Raw genomic sequence first — 24162 nt, forward strand, 5'->3', positions numbered from 1 at the left:
ATACATAAAGTTATTTAGATTAAGCGATTCACAATAAATAAAAACATTCAGAATGTTTTGTAAAGAGATCAAAATAAAGGTGAAAATAACGAATATAAACGAATAATACAAATATTATGGAAAAAAAGAAGGTCAGTTAATGGACAAGACTCTGGGATGCATAAAATGTTTCTTGTGAGGCTATTAAATTTTAAGTACTTTATGTAATGTTTATTCATGATAAACTTGTGAATGCTGTCTACATTGCGCACAGACATCATTAGCATATACAGCATCGCCTATATAATTATTTAATATTGTATTAATTTCTACAGAGATGATAATCATATCTATAGGAAGCTTTAAATTATTACTTAACGAAATAAAACAAATTGAAAACAAAAACTCGTTTATGTAATCCGTAAAGATAAATTTCTCTCTCAAGGCGTCCAAAAAGGTATTGTACTCGAGGAGCGGATATAATATTCTTGATACTTCAAACTTCCATGTTCTGTTCTATAAATTTTGAGAATTAAAAAAATCAGGCTCTCATGAAATCTTTGAAATCAATCTTTGTATGGCTAGTTTATTCAGTTATTCAGTATTGTTGTGTTTCCCCTGTTTTATTCGTTTAATATTCAGAAACAAGTGCCTTTTTTTTTTCAAAACATTTTTTAAAAGAAAGAATTCAACCCTCCAAAATTTTGTTTGCCTATGTCACAATATGAGATAAATCCAGCCCTGTAAATGATGCTGATTTTTGTTGCCAAATTGGTTTGGAAGCGTTGTTGAATAAACAAGTAACGTTAAACTGAACTTTTATGCCTGTATGACTGACAATTTTATTGACCACTGAGAAAGCATTGATTTGGTAAGATGATGGTTCATACCATGTAGAAAAATTACATTTTGAAAAATAGCTTAGATGTAGTAAACTACTTTTGCCGTGTTGCTGCTGTAGCTTAGCTTAGCTAAGGAATGGGAAACCACTACAACACTGTTATACGTCATCATACGTTGTCGCTAGTTCTTAATGTTACATCAGAGGACATGCGCCGATGTTTATCACACATTTCAAGATGTTGAAAAAAATGTTGTAGCGTTGCAAAAAGTACAAATGTACGGTGTACGCACTGTTCATTCACATGTACACATATGGCCGTAAGCAAAACAAACAATGCGTTATCACATGCACGGCAAATTGCAAATCTGTGGTGTAGTGGTGCCTTGAGAAGTGGGTAAATGCTTCATTTGTGTACAGCAAATTGCTGGAGTTCGAAAATCAGGAGTTAGGCAAAAAAGTGTGAAAGAGTTAAATTTTTGGAGTTTATTCTTTAACTTTCACAACAGTTTGTGTTACGGGATACTCCCTGGCTGTGTTGTATTTCGGAGTTCATTCATTGGTGTTCAGGGGCACGTTTTAACAATAACGTTACATCAGGAGCGCGCCATGACACGAGCCTGGTTCTGCCACACGATCGACTGATGAAGTTGTCTACTTCGTCATGAGGTAGGTAAAAAACTAACTCCAAAATGTTCTTTATCTTCTGACAGACAGCTGATTATAGCTGTTACGTTAGTGTACTGACGCCAATAACCGCGGCGAACTTTGTGTTGAATGAATCTCCGATGCAAAACATGGCTGTTTTGAGCGGACTTTTTTTCGATGTGAACAAGCTAATATTAGCTTACGTCTTTCTGTTCACCTTATTTTTTTGTAAACGAGTGTTTTGCTGTCAAATTTAAGTTGCGACTCGCTCAAGAAACATTCTGTTAAGCTTCCATAATGTCATGCCGACGAGACGAGGTAATATCTAGCAATGTCAGTAAACTGAAGTGTCTAAGTCTAACTTTACCCTGGCTAAAAACGATCATAGTTTAGCCATGAACGTGTAAAGTAATGCCTGCAATGTTTTGAGTCGTAACGGCTAACGTTACAAATGTTTTAGTAGTGACTCGTGACCTATGAGAGTTCGTGGCTTTCATATTAAACATTTTGCATTTTCAATCACACTAACAGGTTGTTTTAAATTACATGTTTTCTCTTCATTGTCAGGATGTTGACAGAAGTGCTGGATGGAGGGAAGTAGTAGTAAAACTGGACGAAATTTGTTTCTCAGATTTTCTCAATTCAGGTGAGTTATGTGTTTAGTAATCAGTTAATAAAGAGTAAGTGACTGTAATTTTATGATTTATTTTGTAAATAACATGTTGTTGATGTTATTGTGTAGTCCAGCAGAAGTTTTTGAGATAAAACAACACTGAAAAAAGATGACCAGGGCTCAGCTGATGTACTACATGTTTTCTTGCTTTTTGGATGTCAAAGGACTGGTAAGTATTAAATAATACTTCAAAATGTTATTGAAAAAAATATATATTTTTACATTTGTCTGAACGATTATCTTTTCTTAAAAAAAAAAACAATTTCTTTGTGACTGAAGAAAGAAAAGAAAGACATGAACCTCTTGGATGACAAGCGGGTGAGTAAATTATCTGTATTTTTTTGTTCTGGAAGTGGACTCTTCCTTTAATGCCTATTGTTTATAAAGGGATGTTTATCTTGTGTTTCGGTCATGCCAAAGTATTGATGACCATCATCTGGCCACTAAAGAAAACCCTCAGCCATATCATCTTTCCTCAGGGACATCAAAAGCACAGGTTTCCACCTTTTACATCGTCTTGGACTGAGAAGTTTCGCCTTGTCAGTCATGTGAAACCTTGGGTATTGTTGAAGAGCTGTTCAAGTAAAGTAAAGTATCATGATGCTCTGTCCAGCCTGTACATATTTTTTTTTAAAGACAAATGTATATAATAATGATATAGGTAGAACTGAAGTCAAAGAACTGAGAGCAAGGCAGTTGAACAAGCAGTATTCTTATTTAAGCAAAATGTTAAGTTCTGTCCTCTGTGCTCCATCCTTCAGCTTTCAGTTTTGTTTTTATTCAGGCGCCTCAAACTAATTCATGGAATGTATCCTGGTATCACTGTGGAGTTGTTTCTTGTTACTTCATCTGATGTATATCTACCTCTGGTTACACAATACTACTGCACTATTTTATAATTATTCAGGTTTGATTTTATATAATGCAATGATGTGTTTTTGACTATGCTGTATACAATTTTACTAAACATTTCTTGTTGGCACTGCAGACATGTATTAAATGTAAATGTTTTGCTGTTAGATTTTACAGTATTTTATGACAGCAGTTAATTTCAAAGTGTTTACATGCATGGAATTTCAAAATCCAATCTATGTATTTCCTGAAATAAAAGCAGCTAGTTGAGAGTATGGCTTTCAGTGTAGTCATTTCCACATAAAACATATTGTGTTTACCCTAAGAAGTGTTTTTAACACTGGTTAAAGAGTTTAAATTATAATTAACTAAATTTTAGAGTTAAAATTACTCTCCAAATGATTAATATTTTAACTCCAGAAAGTGTTAAAATCTAACTCTGAGAAAGTGTTAAATTCTACTCCATTGAATTTCCTTTTGAACTTTCAATTTGAGCGCATTGGTTTACTGGATCCTTGGACTGAAATGTTTACAGGGGTTCACTGGTTTAAGAAATTTCAGATGGTAAAAATCTGCTTCTTTTTAATTGTAAGGTATTTTTTTTTTTTTTTCATTATTATGTACTGATTTAAATGACTGGGGTGTGGGAAATTCCCTCGCCACATGGCCTTCCATGTTTCTAACTTGCAGTCAAGTGTATATGACATAAAAATATATTTTGTAATATCAATCAGTGCAAACAGTGCTATCTGCTAGCAAACTTTAGCGATTTTTTGCAAACGTTTATTTACAGAACAACACCATAAACACAAACACAAGATTAAAGGTAATATACATATAATGAAAAATTGTCATAAATATCCTTATTAATGGCAAAAATTACCTATATTTATAAGTCTGCTTGCTCGAGTGAGCAGGCATGTTGGAAAATGGAAATTTCTCTTAGCCCTTCGTTTGAAATGAGGTCCCGAAAATTCTTTGTTTGGAGGCCTATCTGGCCCTTCCCCTTCCCCCTACCCTTCCAACCTAACGAGAAATGAGACACCCCTAGCACTTCACCCCCCCCCCGGAGCCAAGCCAGCTCTTCTCACCTTTATTCATAGGTTGGGGGGAAGGTGAAAGGTGAAATGGCAAGTTTAAAAGTGACACGAACGACCCTCATTAACAATTGTGAGGTTAGATGTTTGAAAGGTTGTGAAAAAAATGGAGGCACCAGTGCAATCACTTTTTTTGTGTGAAAATAAATAAATAATTTCTTCATTTTTGCTTATAAAGGTATAGGAGTAATACATCATTCTGACCTGTAACGGGTCCATTTTTATTTTAGTGCACTCACAATAGCCTATAAACAACTCATGCGTTTATAAAATAAAGGAAAACAGAAGATGCGCTTTCTGCCGTCTGTTCTTGAACATCGCTTCACAATGAACAAAAGCTTTAAATTACCACTTTAAAACGAAATAATTCAAATCGAAAATAGAAACGTTCATTATGTAATCTGTAGGCCTAAAGATTTAAAGATATTTCTATATAAAGGCACGTCCAATTTAGAAATGGCGAGAAATTTTTCTATTTATCTCCATTATTGATGAATGTCTAAAATATAAAAGTAAGGAAAAGCCTAAAACAGGGCTGATTATATTTATTTTATAATTCTATTAAAATTATAATGTTATAGAATATACTATAAAATAATTATAATTACAAATTATACTGGCATAGAGTATATGTAAAACTTTAATAATTGTAGCTGCTTATATTTTCAGATTTTATGTTTCTCTGTTCTATATATCTTAAAATTTAGAGGATTTGCTGCAACGCAATTTTGTCCGATATGCAAATTATTTATTAGCCTATTAGTATTTTAATCCATAAAGCAAATGCTTTAAAAACACCTTTAAAAAATACTATTTTTGCATCCAGATGCTTTTAAAGAACTTTTCAATATACATGTTATCTTATATCTTAAATGAACTTGTATCTTAAATGTAAACCATGATTTCGTTGTATTCCCTGTGTAACGAATCTCTTACTTATAGCTACATTTTAGGTGCGTCTGAGCTTTGTTGTTTATGGTTTTTTTAAAAATCAAGAGTTGCGCGCACTCAACAAAACTGACAAGACTCATTTGAACGCTTCTGATAGACATTGCATTCCTAACCCAACAGAATCGTGTGTGGTTCGTTATAACACTGTAAAAACGCCTAAAAAGAATTACGGTGCAGATTATCTGATCTTAATGTAATGCCGCAATTTACATTTTCTATTCATTTTCATTTTATTGTCAACAGACGTAATATATTGATTTTGTTTGGGCAGGGGAATATGTCCAATTTAGTGGCATTTTTTGGCCCCAGGTCAAGCCTTCCCCAGCCTTACACACGCTCCGCCTATGATACTAACTATATATATACCCTTAGAATATATAGCCTATATATACCCACTTAGAATAATTTTCTTCCCGACCCGACACGCTAAATTTAATTCTCATTTCCAGAATCTCACATTTAACCATTTGGAAACAATGTCGAGTATAAAACTTTTTTCGCAGTACATCCATTATATTTCCATGTTCCACTTTTAAGACGTATTACAGCCCTGCATTTTAGTCCGTCAAAGATCAAATGCGGGCTAAAATTATATTTTAGACATTCAGTGGTGATTTAAAAAAAAATTGCAGCGCTGGAGGAACCACGAGACCAGGCTACCATGACGGTCCTGTTAGCAGCATTGAGCGCACGTTCAGCACAGCTTGGAAGGGTTCCTTGTTTAAAGCTTACCACAAAACACTGGCAAAAGTAAATACCATGACTGTCTAATAGTAAGGAGATATTTTAATTATTTATTTAGAAACTACTGTTTTCTGAGTCAGTGATGATGCAGTTAACAGTCCTCATATCCTCGTTGGACGCGCGCCTTTAGAGAGAAATGCATCTCTATGGACTAGCTACATAATAAAAACAGTTTTTGTTTTCTATTTGTTTTTTTCGTTAAGTAGTAATTTAAGTCTTTCTACATATTTATTTATCATGTCTGACAAAAAAATAACGGTTAAATATTTTCCACTGAAAAAAAAATGTAACTGATCGAGCTTGAGCCTTCATGTCCTAAAAATGTGTTTTGCTCTCTCCGCACAAACGATTGGATATGCACCTAATAGCGCATATTTATATCTATTATTATTTATTTCTTTTATTTTACATCTATGGATTTTAGTTTAGCCAATTCGTGATTTGAGAAGGCAAATTGAAAGAGTAGGTCAACTCACTGTCTGCCGCTTGGTCTTTAAGAAACAAAAAGCTTACGTTTAACGAACAAAAATGCTCCAATTTTTTTTTCTAAATTAACTTAATAAAAAGGAAACGAAATTATAAATACTTTGCCGTTACATACAGAATGAATTACCGATTATGGCGCCAGATATTGAAACAACAGACATAAATACTGTCCAAATAGCCCTCTTTGTGCAGGGCTTGGCCACAGAATGTTGTTCCTTGCGCCACCTGGTGGATATTATATGAAGCGCAACAACGTTTTAAAAAAACCTAAAAAAGCCCCTGCAGGCCGCCGCGTGGCGACGCGTGCTGAATTGCAGGCTGCCGCGTGAAAAAAGACGCATTTTTAATGGCCAGATCTGTATACTTGCATAAGTGTTCACAAAATAAAGACAACATCAGCTTTATCATAAACTGTGTCTTTAATGATTTTTTTTTTCCATTTGTGGTACAGAAAGAGGTGGAAGAGGAGAGGCAGGCACGAGTGGGGCAGGTCTCGGAGCTGCTCGGCTGGGTCAAGGGCCTACAGGACCGCGCTGGCAGATCTGCCGAGCCATCACTTGCTGCACAGCAGGTACATTTTGAGTGTTATCTTTTAGAATATTACCTTTTTTTTAAGGAATAGTTCACCCAGAAATGAATATTCTGTAATTATTTACTCACCCTCATGTCGTTACAAACCTGTAAGACCTTCATTCATCTTTAGGACACAAATTAAGATTTTTTTGATGAAATCTGAGAGCTTTCCCACCCTACATAGACAGCAACACAACTGACCCGTTCAAGGCCCATAAAAGTAGTAAGGACATTGTCAGAATAAATTTAATCAAAAATATGTTAATTTGTGTTCCAAAGAAGAATGAGGGTCTTACGGGGTTTGGAACGGCATGAGGGTGAGTAACTAATGACAGAATTTTCGTTTTTGGGTGAACTATCTCTTTAAGTACTCTACAGACAATAGCATATCGGTCAACACTGATGAGATTGTGTATGTTAAGTGCCTTTGAAAATTCTGTATCTGTCACTTCTAGGCTATTAGTGAGCAGTTAGCAGCCAAAAAAGAGGAAGTTGCTGAAGCTATCAGGAGCACCCAAGTCTTCCTGATGTCAAAACAGGCCAGCAAGTGAGTTTGCACTATCCAACCTTTCAACACACACACACACACACACACACACACACACACACACACACATACACATACACATACACATTTTTCATACCAAGTGCTACCAATTCAGATCAGTCTGTCAGAGCATTTATTTCAGGTTATATTTGCAACAACAACAAAAAAAGGGTCATCCAAGGTCATCTCATCCAAGATGTTCATGTCTTTCTTTTTAGTCTAAAAAAATGAAGGTTTTTGAGGAAAACATTCCAGGATTTTTCTCCATATAGTGGACTTCAATGGGGATCAACGGGTTGAAATTCTAAATTTCAGTTTTAACGCAGCTTCAAAGGGCTCTACACAATCCCCGCCGGGAAATAAGGGTCTTATCTAGTGAAACGAATTGTGGTTTAAAAGTATATACATTTAAAAAAAATTTAGACTATGAACAATCATTTTGCTAGATAAGACACTTATTCCTCTGCTGTGATCACGTAAAGCCCTTTAAAGTAGCACTGAAACTGTAATTTGTACCTTAAACCCATCGAAGTCCACTATATGGAGAGAAATCCTGGAATGTTTTTCTCAAAAACCTTCATTTCTTTTCAACTGAAGAAGAAAAGACATGAACATCTTGGATGACATAGGGGAGAGTAAATTATCAGTAAATTTTAATTCTGGAGTGAACCAACCATTTAACCTTATTATATTTCAATAAGTTGCCAAGGCAATGTTTAATCTGATATTTATATTTTATTTTATTTCAGCCTAATTTTAATTATCAAGTATGATTTTTTTAAATTGTTTTAATAGTATCCCTGGCCATATGGGGTTGTTCTGTGTACTATAGTTTTAGAACAACTGCACTATATCCACATCCACCTCTAACTACCAGTAAATGTTAAATATGCACACACTTACTCAAACACAAATGTATATGTTGTTATTAATGAAGCGCATTTATCTTTAGGCTGTCTCCTGAAGAGCGCGCACAGGTGGTCTCCCAGTTGGACGAGCTGACGGCCACTTACACTCAACTCTGTGACAGTTCTGCCACACAGTTGCAACAACTGGAGGAGCAGCTGGCCAATGAGGAGAAGCGCAAGGTAGAGTAAGAGGGGCAAGAAAAAGTCAACAGTGACAGCAGTGTTCAACTTTGCCAAAGCGAGCTTCAACCGCAAAAAGCTTGAAATATATTGCTTTAAATAGTGGTCTTTGTTATGGTCAAGTATTGTCAGCGTGCTAGAGATATGCTACAGCAGTGTGTATGTGTAAGCTAGAGCGAGTGAATCATTTTTTTGTTTGTGTGTTGTTTTTTATGTTGCCTGTCACGTGTGGTTTAACCATCATCACCATGTTCATACATCTCACAGACATTCTTATTTAACAGTTACAAAAAATTAATAGCATGGTGTGAAATCTAAATCACTGCCTGATATCATGTCACCAACATCATCCTTATTGTCATTAATAATCAAGCACATCTGCTTAAATGCAACTCATCGGCTCATTAGAGTAGACTTGTGACTTTTTGACTTCAGAAACTGCTTCTGTAGCCACTTTAGTGTCCATTGAAGCCACATGCACATTGTAGTTTAGCTCATTTCATTTAAATAAGGCACATACAAACATGTCAATGTAAAGGCATAATTGTCATTACATTCATATTGTTTTGTTGCCACATGCAGCCACAACATTGTGTAAAACTGTGGACCCATACATACATCAGTCATTATGTGAACAATGGTATGTTTGTGTTTGAATGGCTAGAAGCTAAAGATATAAACAAGGTAGATTCAGAAAGAAGTTGTCAAATAATTTTTTCCTAGGGATTGGTATAGACTGATATAGACAGAAAACCAGCTCTGCAAACCTCCACCTCACTCTTTGAGCATGATGTGTCCAGATCACAGCTATGTTTGTTTGTTTGTTTGTATGTGTGATATTGTCTGTTTTCGGTCCATGTCTTAATACTGTAATTCTTTGTGAAATTTAATCAGCATTTTGCTTCAAAATCACTAACAGCTGCCGGGAGAAAATGTAAGACATCATCTCAGAATTGGGGGAAAGAAAAAAAATGTGTTAGTCAGAATGCAAGACTATCCTTAGTTGATTAGTAATAGAGCATACACCATCCAAGATCTTCACACATTCATAGGTAAGTCTCAAAACAAATATTTTTAAAAACTCAGGTAATAGAGGTATAAAAATGTAGATAGTCAGTCCCAGGCAGCATATCAGGCAGCTGGAGTGTGGCATGCAGATTGCTAACATCCGGCTTCTCACCCTATCGCGCCTCAAACCGCCGAACCCTCGGCCTATCAGTGTGTGTGCGTCTAAGGACCACCTCACACGGTAAGTAGTGCTTGCTTTCTCTCTTACCGTTGCTTTCTTTCTGACCTACCAATATGTTCTTAAGAACAATCTTTTCTTTGGCCTCTTACTGTATTTTAAATGTTCAGTTTGTGCATTTTTGCATATTGTTTTGCACACTGCAGTGCTGTGCTGCCTATGTTTTTTGCATGTACAGAATGTAATGTTTTTAAAGAAAATTATATTTTTGTTAATTTTTGTATTTATACTCATGAATAAATGGATGAATCAAGTTAGTATCAAGATGATTGCTTCTTATGCTGAATTTAAGTTCCCTTATTATGCCATTTTTAAGATTCTTTATATTGTTTTGAAAGTCTCCTACAATAGGTTAACATGCATGAAAGGTCAAACAATACTTTTATTTTCTCAAAATATGCATTTAATATCACCTTATTTTCCAGCGATTCTCAAACGATTAGTTTGAAGCAGTTTAAAGATTCAGTCTCTCTAAACCCCTCCATTCTTTGAGCCTATTCTGCTCTGATTGGTCAGATGGCCTAGTCTGTTGTGATCAGTTTACCATGTATAGCATGTCAGAAACGTTACGCCCACTGTTGTAGTTCCATATTTTGAATGCTCAATAGACAATATAAACATCTATTATTTATCATACTTACAGGTTGTGATTCAGTAGAGCTAGCTGGTCCAAATACACTGGGTACTGAGCTATATTTTAAGAGCAAGCATTTTGTGAATCCCGTGTTGAACTCCCTGTGATTAGAGAAGCATTTATCAATAAAATTACGTGTTAGTGGGTGGGTCAAGTTATTCACGGCCGGCCAATGTAGAACAAAGCTGCCACGGAAGTGGGATTCCAATTAGTAAAGACTTGTTTAGGCTGTTTAGAGTCAATTTATTTTTTTGCGAGACAATAACATTATTTATTGTGTACTTTCGTCTTTACAACTTTGCAGATCATTTGCGTTCACATACAGCTATATTACACACTGCATGAAAGGCACATGCATTCGAAATGGCATAATAGGGGCACTTTAAGTTACTTCAACTATGGTGGTGGGCATTTTTCTCTTTCCCTCCAAGTTAAACTGCATAAAAATACACTGCAAAATCAAATAAGAACCATTTTTAAAGTTTATGGTTTTTATCTTTACATAGGGCAAAGAAATCATCGCTGGAGTAATTGACCTTGGCACAATGGAAACCTTTCCAGTTTTCCAGGCAGCACAGCGTGGCCTCATAGACCAAGACACTTGTCATGTACTGTTGGAGGCACAGGTCATCATGGGTGGTCTATTCCAGCCTGACTCCCCTGATAAACTGTCATTAGATGAGGGTCTTTCCAGTGGTTTGATTGATAAGCATACCTACCAATCACTGGAAGAGCTAGAGACTGCTCTTGGTCTTGTCAACACAGTAAAATGTGCAGAGGGTCTGGAATTACCAGTAGCCACTGCTGTGAAAGAAGGTGTCATAAAGGAGCTGATAGGGCTTCGTATACTTGAGCTGCAGATAAGCACTGGCAGCCTGAAGTTTGGTTCCAGTGGAGAAATACTCAGCCTGGATGATGCAAGGGAGAAAGGATTGTTATCCCTTGATCTTTGTCAAAAAGTGCAGTCCTGTCTTCACCGGGGAGAACTTATTGATCCAAATACAGCAGAAAAACTAAGTCTGACTGACTTTCAACAGCGTTGTGTTCTCAATCAGGAGACTGGTCTGCGCTTCTTTCCAGTTAAACAGAAGCCAGGAGGAACTGTCTGCTTACGCTCTGGCAGTAAGGTGGGAATATTCCATGCTGTTCAAGAGGGGCTTATTGACCGGAATGCCACAGTTCGACTTCTGGAGGCTCAGCTGTTTGCTGGAGGTATCACAGACCCCCGTTCAGGACACAGGTTGACTGTTAACGAGGCTGTCCGGCATGGCCTGATGGATCAGGACTTGGCCTGCACCCTTATGACACGACAGCTACAAGCAGGGGGAATAATAGATCCAGTCAGTGGAGAGCGTCTAGAGTTGGATGAGGCCATAAAAAGAGATCTTCTATCTCCTCGCATAGCCTTACGTGTACTGGAATCACTCCAGTCGTTTAAGGCAATAATGTGGCCAGAATCAGGGGAGCTGATTCCTGTAAGTGAGGCACTTCAGCAAGGTGTTGTCAATAGAGAGCTTGCTGCAAAAGCCCTGAGAAAACGTCATTCTGTTGGTGCAGTATGTTTGCCTGAGAGTGGACAGGTGGTCCCTCTGCATAAAGCTGAGAACATAGTTAAGCCACAGGCACTGGAGATCCTAAAACAGATCCAGGTTCCAGATGTCCTTCCCCATGTGACTCAGTCAAGTTCCTCATATATGCAGCGATTGAGCTCTGGATCTGCCTGTTCTTCATCACCCCCTGCCTCACATGCAGATGTCAGTTATGACTTTCCCACCACAGAGGAAGGTAGATCTGAAGAGCAAATTCAAAAGTACCTTCTTACTCAAGTGATGACACACAGCTACATTGAAGCTCACTCAGGAGAACGCCTAGTCCTGCTAGAACCAGAACTGGTAGAACTAATATGTGAAAATGTGAAAACCACAAACCTTGATAGAACAGTCCAACACAAAATCTCTGGCAACATTACACTGGACAGCGAAACTACTAGTAGGATTGAAGAGAAAGACAATAAAGAACCCAGAAGTATGAAATATGAGATTGTCTGCAAGGACTCTTATATGGAAGAGACTATAGAAATGGAAGGGGAAGATCGTGCAACCTTGATGGTCACCAACAGAACCTTTAAAGATCCTTTGCGCAAAGTAAATTTGCAAGAAAAAATGCTGTCATCAAAAGAGTATGAACAACCCAAGATAAAAGGTAAAATTGCCTGCGAGATAACTAATATAAGAGAGGCAATAGTAAGAACAGGAGACAATCGTGCACCATTGACAGAAGCAAAAATGATAGACATTTCAAATGAAGAGATTCAACAAGAAAAGGTTTTGACATCAAGAGACTATGTAGAACCCAAGATTAAAACAGATGACACTGACAGAAGGAACACTGACATGGGTAGAACTATAGAAGGAGCAGGGGAAGATCTTGCATGCTTGACAGGCACAGACAGAACATTTATAGAGCCTTCACATCCAGAGGTTTGGCAAGGGAAAGTTCTGTCATCAAGAGAATGTGAGAAATCCAAGATTAAGAAAGGTGAAATTGAGAGCAACAACACTGATGTAGGTGAGACATCACTGCATATCGAACTGGCAGAGAAAGATCTTCCACACTTGGCGAATAAAGAGAGATCCTTTATAGTGCCTTCAGATAAAGAGGGCTTGCAAGAGAAAGTTCCATCAGTAGAAGGACATGAAAAACTGAAGGTTTTAAAAGGTAAAATTGCCTGGACGAACACTGACATAGGTGAGACAGTAGAAAGAGCAGAGGAAGATCTTGCACCCTTGACTGGTGCAACAAGAGCTTTCATAGAGCCTTTAAATAAAGAAAATGTACAAGAGAAAGTTCTTTCACCAGGAGCACATGAAAAACCCAAAGTTTTAAAAGGTAAAATTGCCTCGATGGACATTGACATAGGTGAGACAGTACAAAGAGCAGAGGAAGATCTTGCACCCTTGACTGGTGCAGCGAGAGCTTTCATAGAGCCTTTAAATAAAGAAAATGTACAAGAGAAAGTTCTGTCACCAAGAGGACATGAAAAACCCAAGGTTTTAAAAGGTAAAATTGCCTCAATGGACACTGATATAGGTGAGACAGTAGAAAGAACAGAGGAAGATCTTGCACCCTTGGCAGGCACAGAGAGAGCTTTTACAGTGCCTTTACGTAAAGAGAACTTGCAACAGAAAGTTCTGTCATCAGGACAATGCAAAGAACCCCCCCAAAAAGATGAAATTGTCAGCAAAAAGGCTAATATAGATGAGACACTAGAAAGACCAGAGGAAGATGTTGCAGCTTTAAAAGGTTCATCAAAAACCTTTATAGAGCCTACACATGAAGTTGTTTGGCAAGAGAAAGTTCTGTCATCAGGAGAATATGAAGAGTCCATTATGAAAGGTAAAATTGCCTGGAGAGACACTGGTATTGGTGAGATGATAGAAAGAGCAGAGGAAGATCTTGAACCCTTGGAAGGTGCAGCAAAAGATTTTACAGTGCCTTTACATAAAGAGAACTTACAACAGAAAATTCTGTCATCAGGACAATATAAGGAACTCAAGAGTAAAACAGATGAAACTGCCAGTAAGACAAACATGAGTGAGATGCTAGAAAGACCAGAGGAAGATGTTTCAGCTTTAACAGGTTCCGAAATAACCTTTACAGAGCCTGCACATGAAGTTGTTGAGCAAGAGAAAGTTCTGTCATCAAGAGAATCTGAAAAACCCATGATTATGAAAGGTAAAATTGCCTGGACAGACACTGGTATGGGTGAGATGATAGAAAAACCAGGGGAAGATCTTGCGCCGTTGGCAGGTAAAGCGAGAGCTTTTAGAGTGCCTTTACATAAAGAGAACTTGGAACAGAAAGTTCTGTCATCAGGACAATATAAAGAAGCCAAGATTAAAAAAGATGAAACTGCCAGCAAGAAGAATAACAGAGATGAGAAACTAGAAAGACCAGAGGAAGATGTTGCAGTTTCAACAGGCTCAGAAATAACCTTTTCAGAGACTACACATGAAGTTGTTTGGCAAGAGGAAGTTCTGTCATCAAGAGAATCTAAAGAACCCATGGTTATGAAAGGAAAAATTGCCTGGAAGGTCCCTGGTATGGGTGAGATGATAGAAAGAGCAGAGAAAGATATTGCACCCTTGACAGACACAGAAGGAACTTTTATGGAGCCTTCACATATGGTTTGGCAAGAGAACGTTTTGACATCAGGACAATATAAAGAACCCAAGAGTAAAAAAGATGAAACTGCCAGCAAGAAGACTAACATAGGTGAGAAACTAGAAAGACCAGATGAAGATGTTGCCATTTCAACAGGCTCAGAAATAACCATTACAGAGCCTGCACAAGGAGTTGTTTGGCAAAAGGAAGTTCTGTCATCAGGGGAATCTAAAGAATCCATTATTATGAAAGGAAAAATTGCCCGGAGGGTCACTGGTATGGGTGAAATGATAGAAAAAGCAGAGGAAGATCTTGCACCCTTGACAGACACAGGCAGATCCTTTATAGAGCCTTTAAATAAAGACAATTTACAAGAGAAAGTTCTTTTATCAGGACAATATAAAGAACCCAAGATTAAAAAAGGTGAAACCATCAACAAGAAGACTGACATATGTGAGACACTAGAAAGACCAGAGGAAAATGTTGCAGCTCCAACAGGTTTTATAGAGCCTACACATGAAGTTTGGCAAGAAGTTCTGTCATCAGGAGAATATAAAGAACCCATGAATATGAAAAGAAAAATTGCCTGGAAGGTCAGTGGTTTGGGTGAGATGATAGAAAGAGCAGAGGAGAATCTTGCACCTTTAACAGGCACAGAAGGAACTTTTATAGAGCCTTCACATGCGGTTTGGCAAGAGAAAGTTCTGTCATCAGGAGAATGTGATGAATCTGCAATTTTAAAAGGTAAAATTGCCTGGAGGAATGCTGATGTGAGAGAGACAATAGAGACAGCAAAAGAAGATCTTCCACCCTTGACAGGCAAAGAAGGAACTTTTATGGAGCCTTCACAAGAGAACTGGGAAAAGAATGTTCTGTCTTCAGGACAACATGAAGAGTCCAAGATTAAAACAAACAAAATTGCCAGCATAAAGACTGATATGGGTGAGACTATAGAAATAACAGAGGAAGATCTTGCACCCTCAACAGAGATAGGCCTTAACCTAAAAGTGCCTTTGCATACAAGCTCAACCCTACAAAAGACTATATCAGATAACGGGGCACCCTCTCAAAGTCAAATTATAGATTCAACATTAAATGAATCTAAAAATAAGCAAACACTTGACCTGGAACAGGCAGAAAGTAGTGGGGTATTTCACGAGATGGCAAAACAAAAACCATTTGACATGAGTGAAAGCAGTGACCATACTTCACTCCAAGATACTGTAAACATAAGACAACATGATCAGCTAAATGTCAAACCAGATGAAATCAAGACTGCAAAACAGCTAGAGGAACTAAAGAAAATCGTTAAACATGAGAAACCCTCAGACATCAAGACTTTGTCAGTGGAACTAAGTGATGATGATGATGTGAAGCTTGAGAGAATGGCAGTGGAACTGCAACAAGGGGGTCTTGTAACTGTAGGTGGCCAAAAAGTTCTCTTGGATGAAGCTCTGGCACAGGGTTTGCTTCCAGGGCACACTGCTATGAAGCTTATGGAAAAAGCTGGTCTCTTTGGTGGTTTTCTGGATGTTAAAGCCTGTAAGTCATTTAGTGTTGAGGATGTGATGCAGGAAGGCCTGTTGGATGAGGACTTGATGGCCTGTGTTCTTCATTCAGAAAAAAGTTTAGCTGGTGTGATTGACGTGGAGCATGGTCGGCACTGCTCAATAAAGGAAGCTGCTGAGGCAGGCCTGTTAGACTCCGATACAGCTGCTCGTCTTCATGAAGCCCAGGTTGTGTCAGGGGGAATAGATGACCTGCGAAGAGACAAGAAAGTATCAGTTACCCTGGCAGCCAACCTTGGGTTGATTGAAGAGGGTAGGAAGGAGAAGCTTCTTGCACTGGAAAAGTCATGCAGAGGAAAATGTTCAGATCCAAATGCAGTGCAAACCAAGTTGGCGCTACAGTTACAAATGAAAGGAGTAGTGGACCCCAAAACCAAAAATGCTGTCCCACTGGAACAAGCCCTCCATACTGGCTTAATCAGACAGGATGAGGCTCAGGCGATTTTATGCCAGCAGGTTGCAGAAGGTGGGATTGTGCATCATGGCTCTGGTGTTCGCCTTAGTGTTGTGAATGCACTACAACTGGGTCTCATAGATCACACAGTCGCTCCAAGGATGATGGAACTGGAAAAGGCTTTAAAAGAACCAAGTAGTTTGGATCAAGACACTTCACTTCTTCAGGCGTCTACAGGTTCTATTTATGATGATTCATCAAAAAGCAGGATTACTCTGAGTGAGGCTGTTTCTAAAGGCCTCCTAGATGACGAAACTGCAAATAAAGCTATGGCTTCACCCAATGTGAAAAGTGGATTGTTGGACCCCCATAAAGCTTGTTTTGTGTCCTACTCTGAGCTGATAAACCAGGGTAAAATTGACATTGAGACAGGACAGAGATTCCTTGAAGTAAGACCTTTCAGGGGTGTTCAAAATAAACAAACTGAGGAAATGATGACCTTACCACAGGCAATTAAAGCAGGCCAAATAGATCCCATACCAGCAGTGAGAGTATTGCAGAGTCAGGCAGATACAGGGGGTATCATTAACATTTACAGTGGAGAGCGTTTACCTCTTCTAGAGGCTATAAATAAAGGTTTGGTTGATAAAGAGATGGCTAAAGTTATTGCTACAAATCAACTCTTGAAAGGGGGGTTGCTCAATCCAGCCAGTGGACAGAAGCTCTCCAGCATTCCTGATGCAATTGAGTATGGGCTTATTTCTGCAGAAATGGCTGCAGAACTTCAGCACAGCATAAGTCTTGTAGAAGAAGATGAGAGGAAAAGTTCCAAAACACCAGCCTCCTCAGAAAAAGGAACATCCACCACTTTTGCTCCTGAGATGGTATCAGAGCAGGTCATTCCTAATAAAATGTCACTTGAGAAAAATCTTTTGAGCATACCTTCACCACCACCATCATCACATCTTAGAGCGGCTGAAATAAAAGATGAAGAGCTTCTGAAAAAAGAGAAGCTTAAATCTTTTGATGTCCATTCTGGTTTAGAAAGTAAGGAAAAGTTGGTTAATGTTGTGATGCAGGACAGCACTGATACATCATTGGAGGTTCTGACAGAATTTACCTTGAAAGCAGAAAAAAGACTTCAGCAGGCCATTAAAGAGATAAAGCCAACAGAAAGCAAAAATATCAGATTACAGCCAATCCAAAGCCCTGAGCAACCAGAAGAGATTTCTGATATCAAATGGCAAAAGCTGGAAGTTAAAAACACTACACCTTTAGTTCACCACACCGCAGAAATAGAAATCCAGAGGCAGACAGTCAATGTAACTCCAGTTTCTGCTGCCATTTTCTCAGAAAGCAGTGATAACAGCAAGGAACAAATCCAAGAGCAAACAAAAGGAGAGACAGAAATCCAAAGGCAGACAGTAAGCGAACCTGCAATCTCTAAAGCCAAGTTCTCAGACACTGATGATGGCTTGCGAAGCAAGGAACAAACCCCATCTGTAGAGCAAATAGAAGGGCATAGTTTCAAGCTAGAAGCAGTTCAGCCAGTGTCCAAACTACAGAAAGTCAAGGACACTCAGGAGACTGGATTGGATCCTTATGCTTCTACACCCACAGGGCCAGTTAAGGTATCAGGAAAGAAGAAAGGCAGAGGAAAAAATGGAAAGCAACCTAAAATGGAAAGTGATGCAAAGCCACAAGATTCAGACACCCCAGCCAGGATTTTAAATATAGAAAAAGCAAAGGTTGATAGACAAGACGGCTTTACCACTAGTCAAAAGCGTATTATGAAAGATGACAAAGAGAAGGTGATTAAATTAGAGACAACCCATGCAAGTGGTAGCATTGCACCGGTGACAAGGAGTGGTGAGACTGTGCAAGGCAAAGATTTGGAAATAGGGGTGGATAGAACTGCTAGTGAAACTAAGACCCTCAAATGTGAGTCTGATCATGAAACCAATGAAAGACCAAAAGAGAAGACTTACATGGCAAAAACAGACCAAGGTCAGGAAGCTATTGAGGTCTCTAGGGACCTTGGCACTGAGATATCAGAAAAGAAGAAAAAGAAGAAAAACAGAAGTAAAAAACTTAAGCAAGAAGCAGAAAGTGTAAAGAAAATAGATGATGAGACTGAGAAAGAGCAAAAGATGGTGATTGATGAGTTCCGACCTCAAAGCAATCAATCAGATGAGAAAGAAAGTATGAAGCAACTTGAGAAAGCCGATCAGGCAATGGCACAGAAGGAAAAGCTCTTGATGAAAGCCAAGGAAAGCATACTTAGGAAAGTGTTTGAGCGAGGAGTGAGTGAAAAACAAGCTGCTGAAGAATTACAAGCAATGCGTCAAGTAGCCAGTATTGGAGAATCCCGCGTTACCACCCAAGAGGAAACTATTGTAAAGAAGATAGGCACTAAGCCTACTCAAAGTAAGAAGAAAGATATTAAACTACTCCAAGAAATGAATGAAAGGGTTGAAAGGTCAGTGCCAAACATTGCAGAGAATCTTCTACCTGGGACTGATATTGATCCATGCTCCTCAGCTGAACCACAGCTTCAAAAACTGGAAGAAGAGCAGCATGACAAGAATACAAACACTGGATTAAGTGGAGATGATATGAGTCAGAATATTCCATCCATGAAAACCTCTGATGACACTGTGGACATAAACCAGAAAGAACTTGTTCTAATTCAGAAAACCAAAGAAAGAACAGCAGAAGAACAAAGCATTGAGCCGTTACATACAGATGAAAAGTTGATAGACCCTATGATGGAATTGACCTTGCCATCAAGCACTGCAATGACTAGCAGTCAAGAAATTGCTGAATCAATACCCCTCAAATGTGTCCCTGACATCCCAGCAATGAAGGGCTCCAAAGCACTTCTATCAAGTGATGTTTGCACTCCTTTACAAAATACCAAAACAACAGTGAAAAAGGTAAGCAGTGAAGTTCAGCATGAAAGAATCGAGAAGCCCCTTTTCTGTGATTATGAAGTCAGAGATGAACCATGTAAAGTTTCTGGTGAAGCCCTTATGGAGGTTATCCCAGAGTCTGATACCAAACAGAAAGAAGAAGTGGAAGAATATGCTGAGGCTTTAGTAGAACCACAGCCTGACACTACAAAAGCTAGCAAGGTAAACAGTAGTTCTGAAAATCTTTTATGAGGTTTTGTATATTGTTTACTTCAAATTGATTTTTGATCTTTTCTTTTTCTTTTCAGTCCTCACTGGCTCGCCAAGAGTGCTTAGAACATGACCAACAGATTGTGGCCTTGCTCTCCATGGTGAGACACATCGAGGTCCGCCTCAAGCAGCAGCAGCAACAGTCCGTTGGTCGAAGTCTCTCTACACTTGATGACATAATCAAACAGATAGAGGTAAAAGACTTGTATTTGAGCAAATGTTTGATATGTAGCAAATTTACATTTATTTAAGCTTACAAGTGCTGTATTTTCTTTTCAGATGCTTTTTCTGGAAATTAGTGACCTAGAACCAGAAGTACACAAGGAGACTGAAGCAGCCACACAGCTGTTGGAGTCTAACCCTCAGGATGTCCCACCTCAGCTGCTTATGGCCCTAGAAAAAGATGGGCGAAGCTTAGCTCGGGCTTATACTGCAGCCAGGGACCTTGCCCAGAATACTTTGCAGGGGTTACAAGCACAACATGATGCACAAAACGTAATAAAAATTGCTACAAAGTTTAGTTTAGTGAGTATTTTTCATGACAGAAAAGTTTCTTTTAAATCAATTTGCATGACTTGTTTCTACAGGAAGCTGTAGGCAGTCAGCTGAAATCTTTGCAAGAGCAGGTTGACAAACTTCTCAGCTGGCTTAAGGAGACTGAAACACAAATGCAGGAAGAAACAGGGGTAGATGGTCAGACGGTGGCTGAGATCACTCGGAAGCAACAGTTATGCGAGGTAAGACGTCAACAGTGATGATATCCTGTCTATATTTAGGGGTTCAAGCTCGAAGCACTGAAACCCTATTGTAATTGTACAAATTTTTATTATTAATATTATTATTCTGACGTAAAATTAATCGTGCAGACCAAACTTAGAGAAAGTCCAAGAGACTTAAAACTTGGCCAGATGGTAGGTCTCAATTTGGGGAGACACTGGCAAAGACTCAAGACTGGCAATCGGCCAATAGGGGGCACTGCAGCAATCAAAAATGCAAAATTGCTCATAAATCCCACATAGTTTGTCACAGACTTAGGTGTCAAAATGGCTATCTCCGATTTTATTTCCATTATCAGGTTTTTGTGCCATTTTGAATTTGAAAAACCTTCTTTTGCAAACTAGTCCTAGGTTTTTTACCCAGTCGGAACCAAACTAGTGCAGAAAAGTTATCTGGAATCTGGTTAGCAAAAGTTGTCAAAACCAAGTTGAAGTGGAACAGGACGCAAAAACGTTCAAAGTGGGTGGGGCCACCTGTACTAAAACGGCTATAGCTCTTGAATGGAATGAGATATCTTGCTCAATGAGCTCAATCTTTGGTCAAATTACAAAATATTGTGAGTTTGACCACTTGGTGGTGTTAAACCAGGAACAAAAACTGTAATTATGCTGTAACTATGCATCCACAAGTCTGATTGACTTGAAATTTGGCATGCAATGTCTTTTGTCCAGTGTCCCACCAATATCTGTAAGGGCATTGGTGTATCTTAAAAAAACATGGACACCTATTAGACAAGGTTAACGGATGCTGATTGGAACAAAACTCATTCGGTCTGTTTGACTCATGCCCCGAGAGGTCTGTGAGAAATGTGAAAGAAATTGGCCACTAGGTGGCGTTTTCTTGTTTCACGCCTCTTATATAACAGTGTTTTACACATACACACAATATTCATTTCATTTGTTGCTGTCAATCAAACCATTTGTCAAATATTTGACATTATGTAAACAAATGTACTTTTTTGAAACAGACCATCTTCAGATGGTCCTAACAAACAGTTATCAAAAGTTTTATGATAGACCCAACCATTTTCAAATAACGTACAAATGAAATTGACAAAAGACCTTGCCAAAGTGAACATGAGGATAAATCTCAACATTTTATCGTGTTTAGACCAAACATGGAGTTTATGACAACCATGTCCTGAGGTTATCTGCACAGTGCCACCTAGTGGTCAGGAGATATGAAAAATGGCAATGAATGGATCTATGGCTAAGGTTCTAAGTTTATCTGCAATTCTTTGCCATATTGACACTAAACAATGTGTTTTTCATCGTCACCCATAGTTATTCACACCACATTAATTTGCGAGCAGTGCCACTTATTATATAAGTGTGTGTGTATATATATTATATTATGTATATATATATATATATATATATATATATATATATATTATGTGTTATTTTTCAGCCTTTTTGGGTAATATCATTTTAAAATGTCTATAATTGCTCAAAGGTCTTAAAACCCTTGAACCCCGCTAATCGCTTCCTTGCAGCTATATCTACATTTGTAGTTACAGTAATGCATATTCATATTTTCATATTCATTTTTTTTCCTACAGAAGTTACAGAATTCCCTCGCTGCCCGGTCCAATGAAGTCAGCAATGTGGCATTCAGTATTCAGATGTTTATTTCTGAGCATGCTCAGGACCTGTTGCCTGATCAAAGCAGGCATCTCCTTGGACAACTGGAGCAGCTACAGAGGGTCTTCCACCAGGCTGTTGGCCTCAGTCACGCCAGGGCAGAGGCACTATCAGCCCAACAGGCGAGAGAGAATGAACGAATGAAAAAAGAACAGAAAGAAAAAGAAGAGAAAATGGAAAAAGAAAGACAAACTACAAGGGATAGAGAGGTTTGCAAACAGATGAATAAATGCTTGTGCTGCCAAATTAAAAACAAGAATATTCAGTTTTGCTTTCAACAGATTCAGAATCATTCAACTGAGATAAAAAAAAAAGCTTCTGAACATTTGTGGTAACAGTTAACCACACTACTGATGAATGCATGAATACTTGTTAGCATGAATGCTGCATTTAAAAAATGAAAATAATCTTCACATGCATGTAACTATCAGTATGATCTACTTGTTCAGTTAAATTTACAGCAGTATAATAATGCTGATCAGTTGTTTCAGTAATGCTTCTACAGGACTCAACAATAATGACTTTTGTCTGCTGGCCAGAATATAATTCTCAACTGATGCTAACAACACTATCACAAGTCACATTTTTGATGAAATCTCATGCATGTTATCCAGCTAGATAACATTACCTTAAATCAATAGAATTCCTTATTGTTGAGCTCTGTTCTATAGCCACCTGCATTTCAAACTTGAGTGTGCTAACTGCGTGTGAATGAACATAACGTGTATATTAACCTGTCTGCCTTGCTCTTACAGATTGCCACAGAAGACACATTTGGAAAACACTTAAGATTTAAATGTTGCCTCACTGTATAGCTTGCTTGTTTTAACCTTTCCCTTTTGAAAAAGAAGAAAATATCTAGCTGAAATGTTTTTTTTTTATTGGTCCTAAGGTATTTGTATGTTATTTATCTGCTTCACTGGCCTGTTGTGTTTTTTTGGTGCTTTGTGTGATGAATTTGGACACATCATGCTCAACCAGTGTACATTGTTTACTTTGTGTGAAATCTGGCAAGTGTGAGAGTTTGGTGGTCTAAAAAGAATAATATGATAAATACTTAGAAGTCTTAGAAGAGAATTATGACTATAGTTGATCAAATACAAATCTTTTAACTCCTTTCTTACCGTTTGCGGATATAGGTTGTGCAGCAGCAGAAGGCAGAATGCTCTCAAAAACTGGAGAATCTCACAATGTGGTTGGCTGGTGCTGCCAGCCTTCTGGCCAATCAGAGAGTTGGAACTGAGTCTAAGGATGTGAACGAGTTACAGGAGAAGCAAAAAGAGCTTAAGGTGCGATAAAGAGACATCTAACATTTACTTCATGCAGTTTTTTTTTCGATTTCATTTTAATGTTTGGTTTATTGTTGTTGTTTGTACCCCATAACTATAGGAGGTGGAGAAGGACCTTCAGACCAAAAGTGACATGCTGACTGAGACTATCCGCTCAGTGGAGGAGTTCCTGTCTGAGCGGGGTGACAGTTTGAGTCCTGAAGAGAAGGCCAAACTACAGGGGACTCTTTCACAAATGAAGGAGCAGCACAGCACGCTTACAAACTCAGTTCGCTCGTCATTATCTAAAGTAGACACGGCCATTGTCACAACAGTGCAGCAGAACACACAAAGAGTAAGCAGTTTACTTTTTTTTTCCTGCTGCAGTTGTCAGCATTTCTTATTTATTTTTTAAACATCACACATTTTCCTTCTGCCAAAGGCTAAAGCAGAAGAACAGATGCAGGAGACACAGGAAAAAATAGACACACTTATCAGAGAGCTGGACTACTCAAAGAGGAGCGAAACCGATGCCCCATCATCTGCACCACAACCAGAGAATGCTCTCAATTCTCATAGTGACATGCTTCAGGTTAGATGCTTAAATAGATCTTGTATATACAGTTGAAGTCAGAAGTTTACATACACCTTGCAGAATCTGCTAAATGTTAATTACTTTACCAAAATAAGAGGGATCACACAAAATGCATGTTGTTTTTTATTCAGTACTGACCTGAATAAGATATTTCACATAAAAGATGTTTACATATAGTCCACAAGAGAAAATAATAGTTGCATTTATAAAAA

At 38.2% G+C, this 24162-nt stretch overlaps 1 protein-coding gene across 1 annotated transcript in view; it reads left to right on the plus strand.

Moving 5' to 3' along the window:
• macf1a (microtubule actin crosslinking factor 1a) overlaps positions 1-24162 on the plus strand; it is a 134013-nt gene that overhangs the window by 24469 nt on the left and 85382 nt on the right. Inside the window, 14 exon segments of the mRNA XM_073821602.1 lie at positions 6723-6842; positions 7300-7391; positions 8344-8479; positions 10866-12927; positions 13108-14976; positions 15142-15933; positions 17458-19619; positions 19706-19861; positions 19947-20162; positions 20255-20404; positions 22006-22296; positions 23227-23376; positions 23477-23710; positions 23798-23947. Of these exon segments, the coding sequence (XP_073677703.1) occupies positions 6723-6842; positions 7300-7391; positions 8344-8479; positions 10866-12927; positions 13108-14976; positions 15142-15933; positions 17458-19619; positions 19706-19861; positions 19947-20162; positions 20255-20404; positions 22006-22296; positions 23227-23376; positions 23477-23710; positions 23798-23947 (8580 nt within the window).

The sequence above is a fragment of the Garra rufa genome, chromosome 17, assembly GCF_049309525.1.
Source record: "Garra rufa chromosome 17, GarRuf1.0, whole genome shotgun sequence".
Classification (NCBI taxonomy): Eukaryota; Metazoa; Chordata; class Actinopteri; order Cypriniformes; family Cyprinidae; genus Garra; species Garra rufa.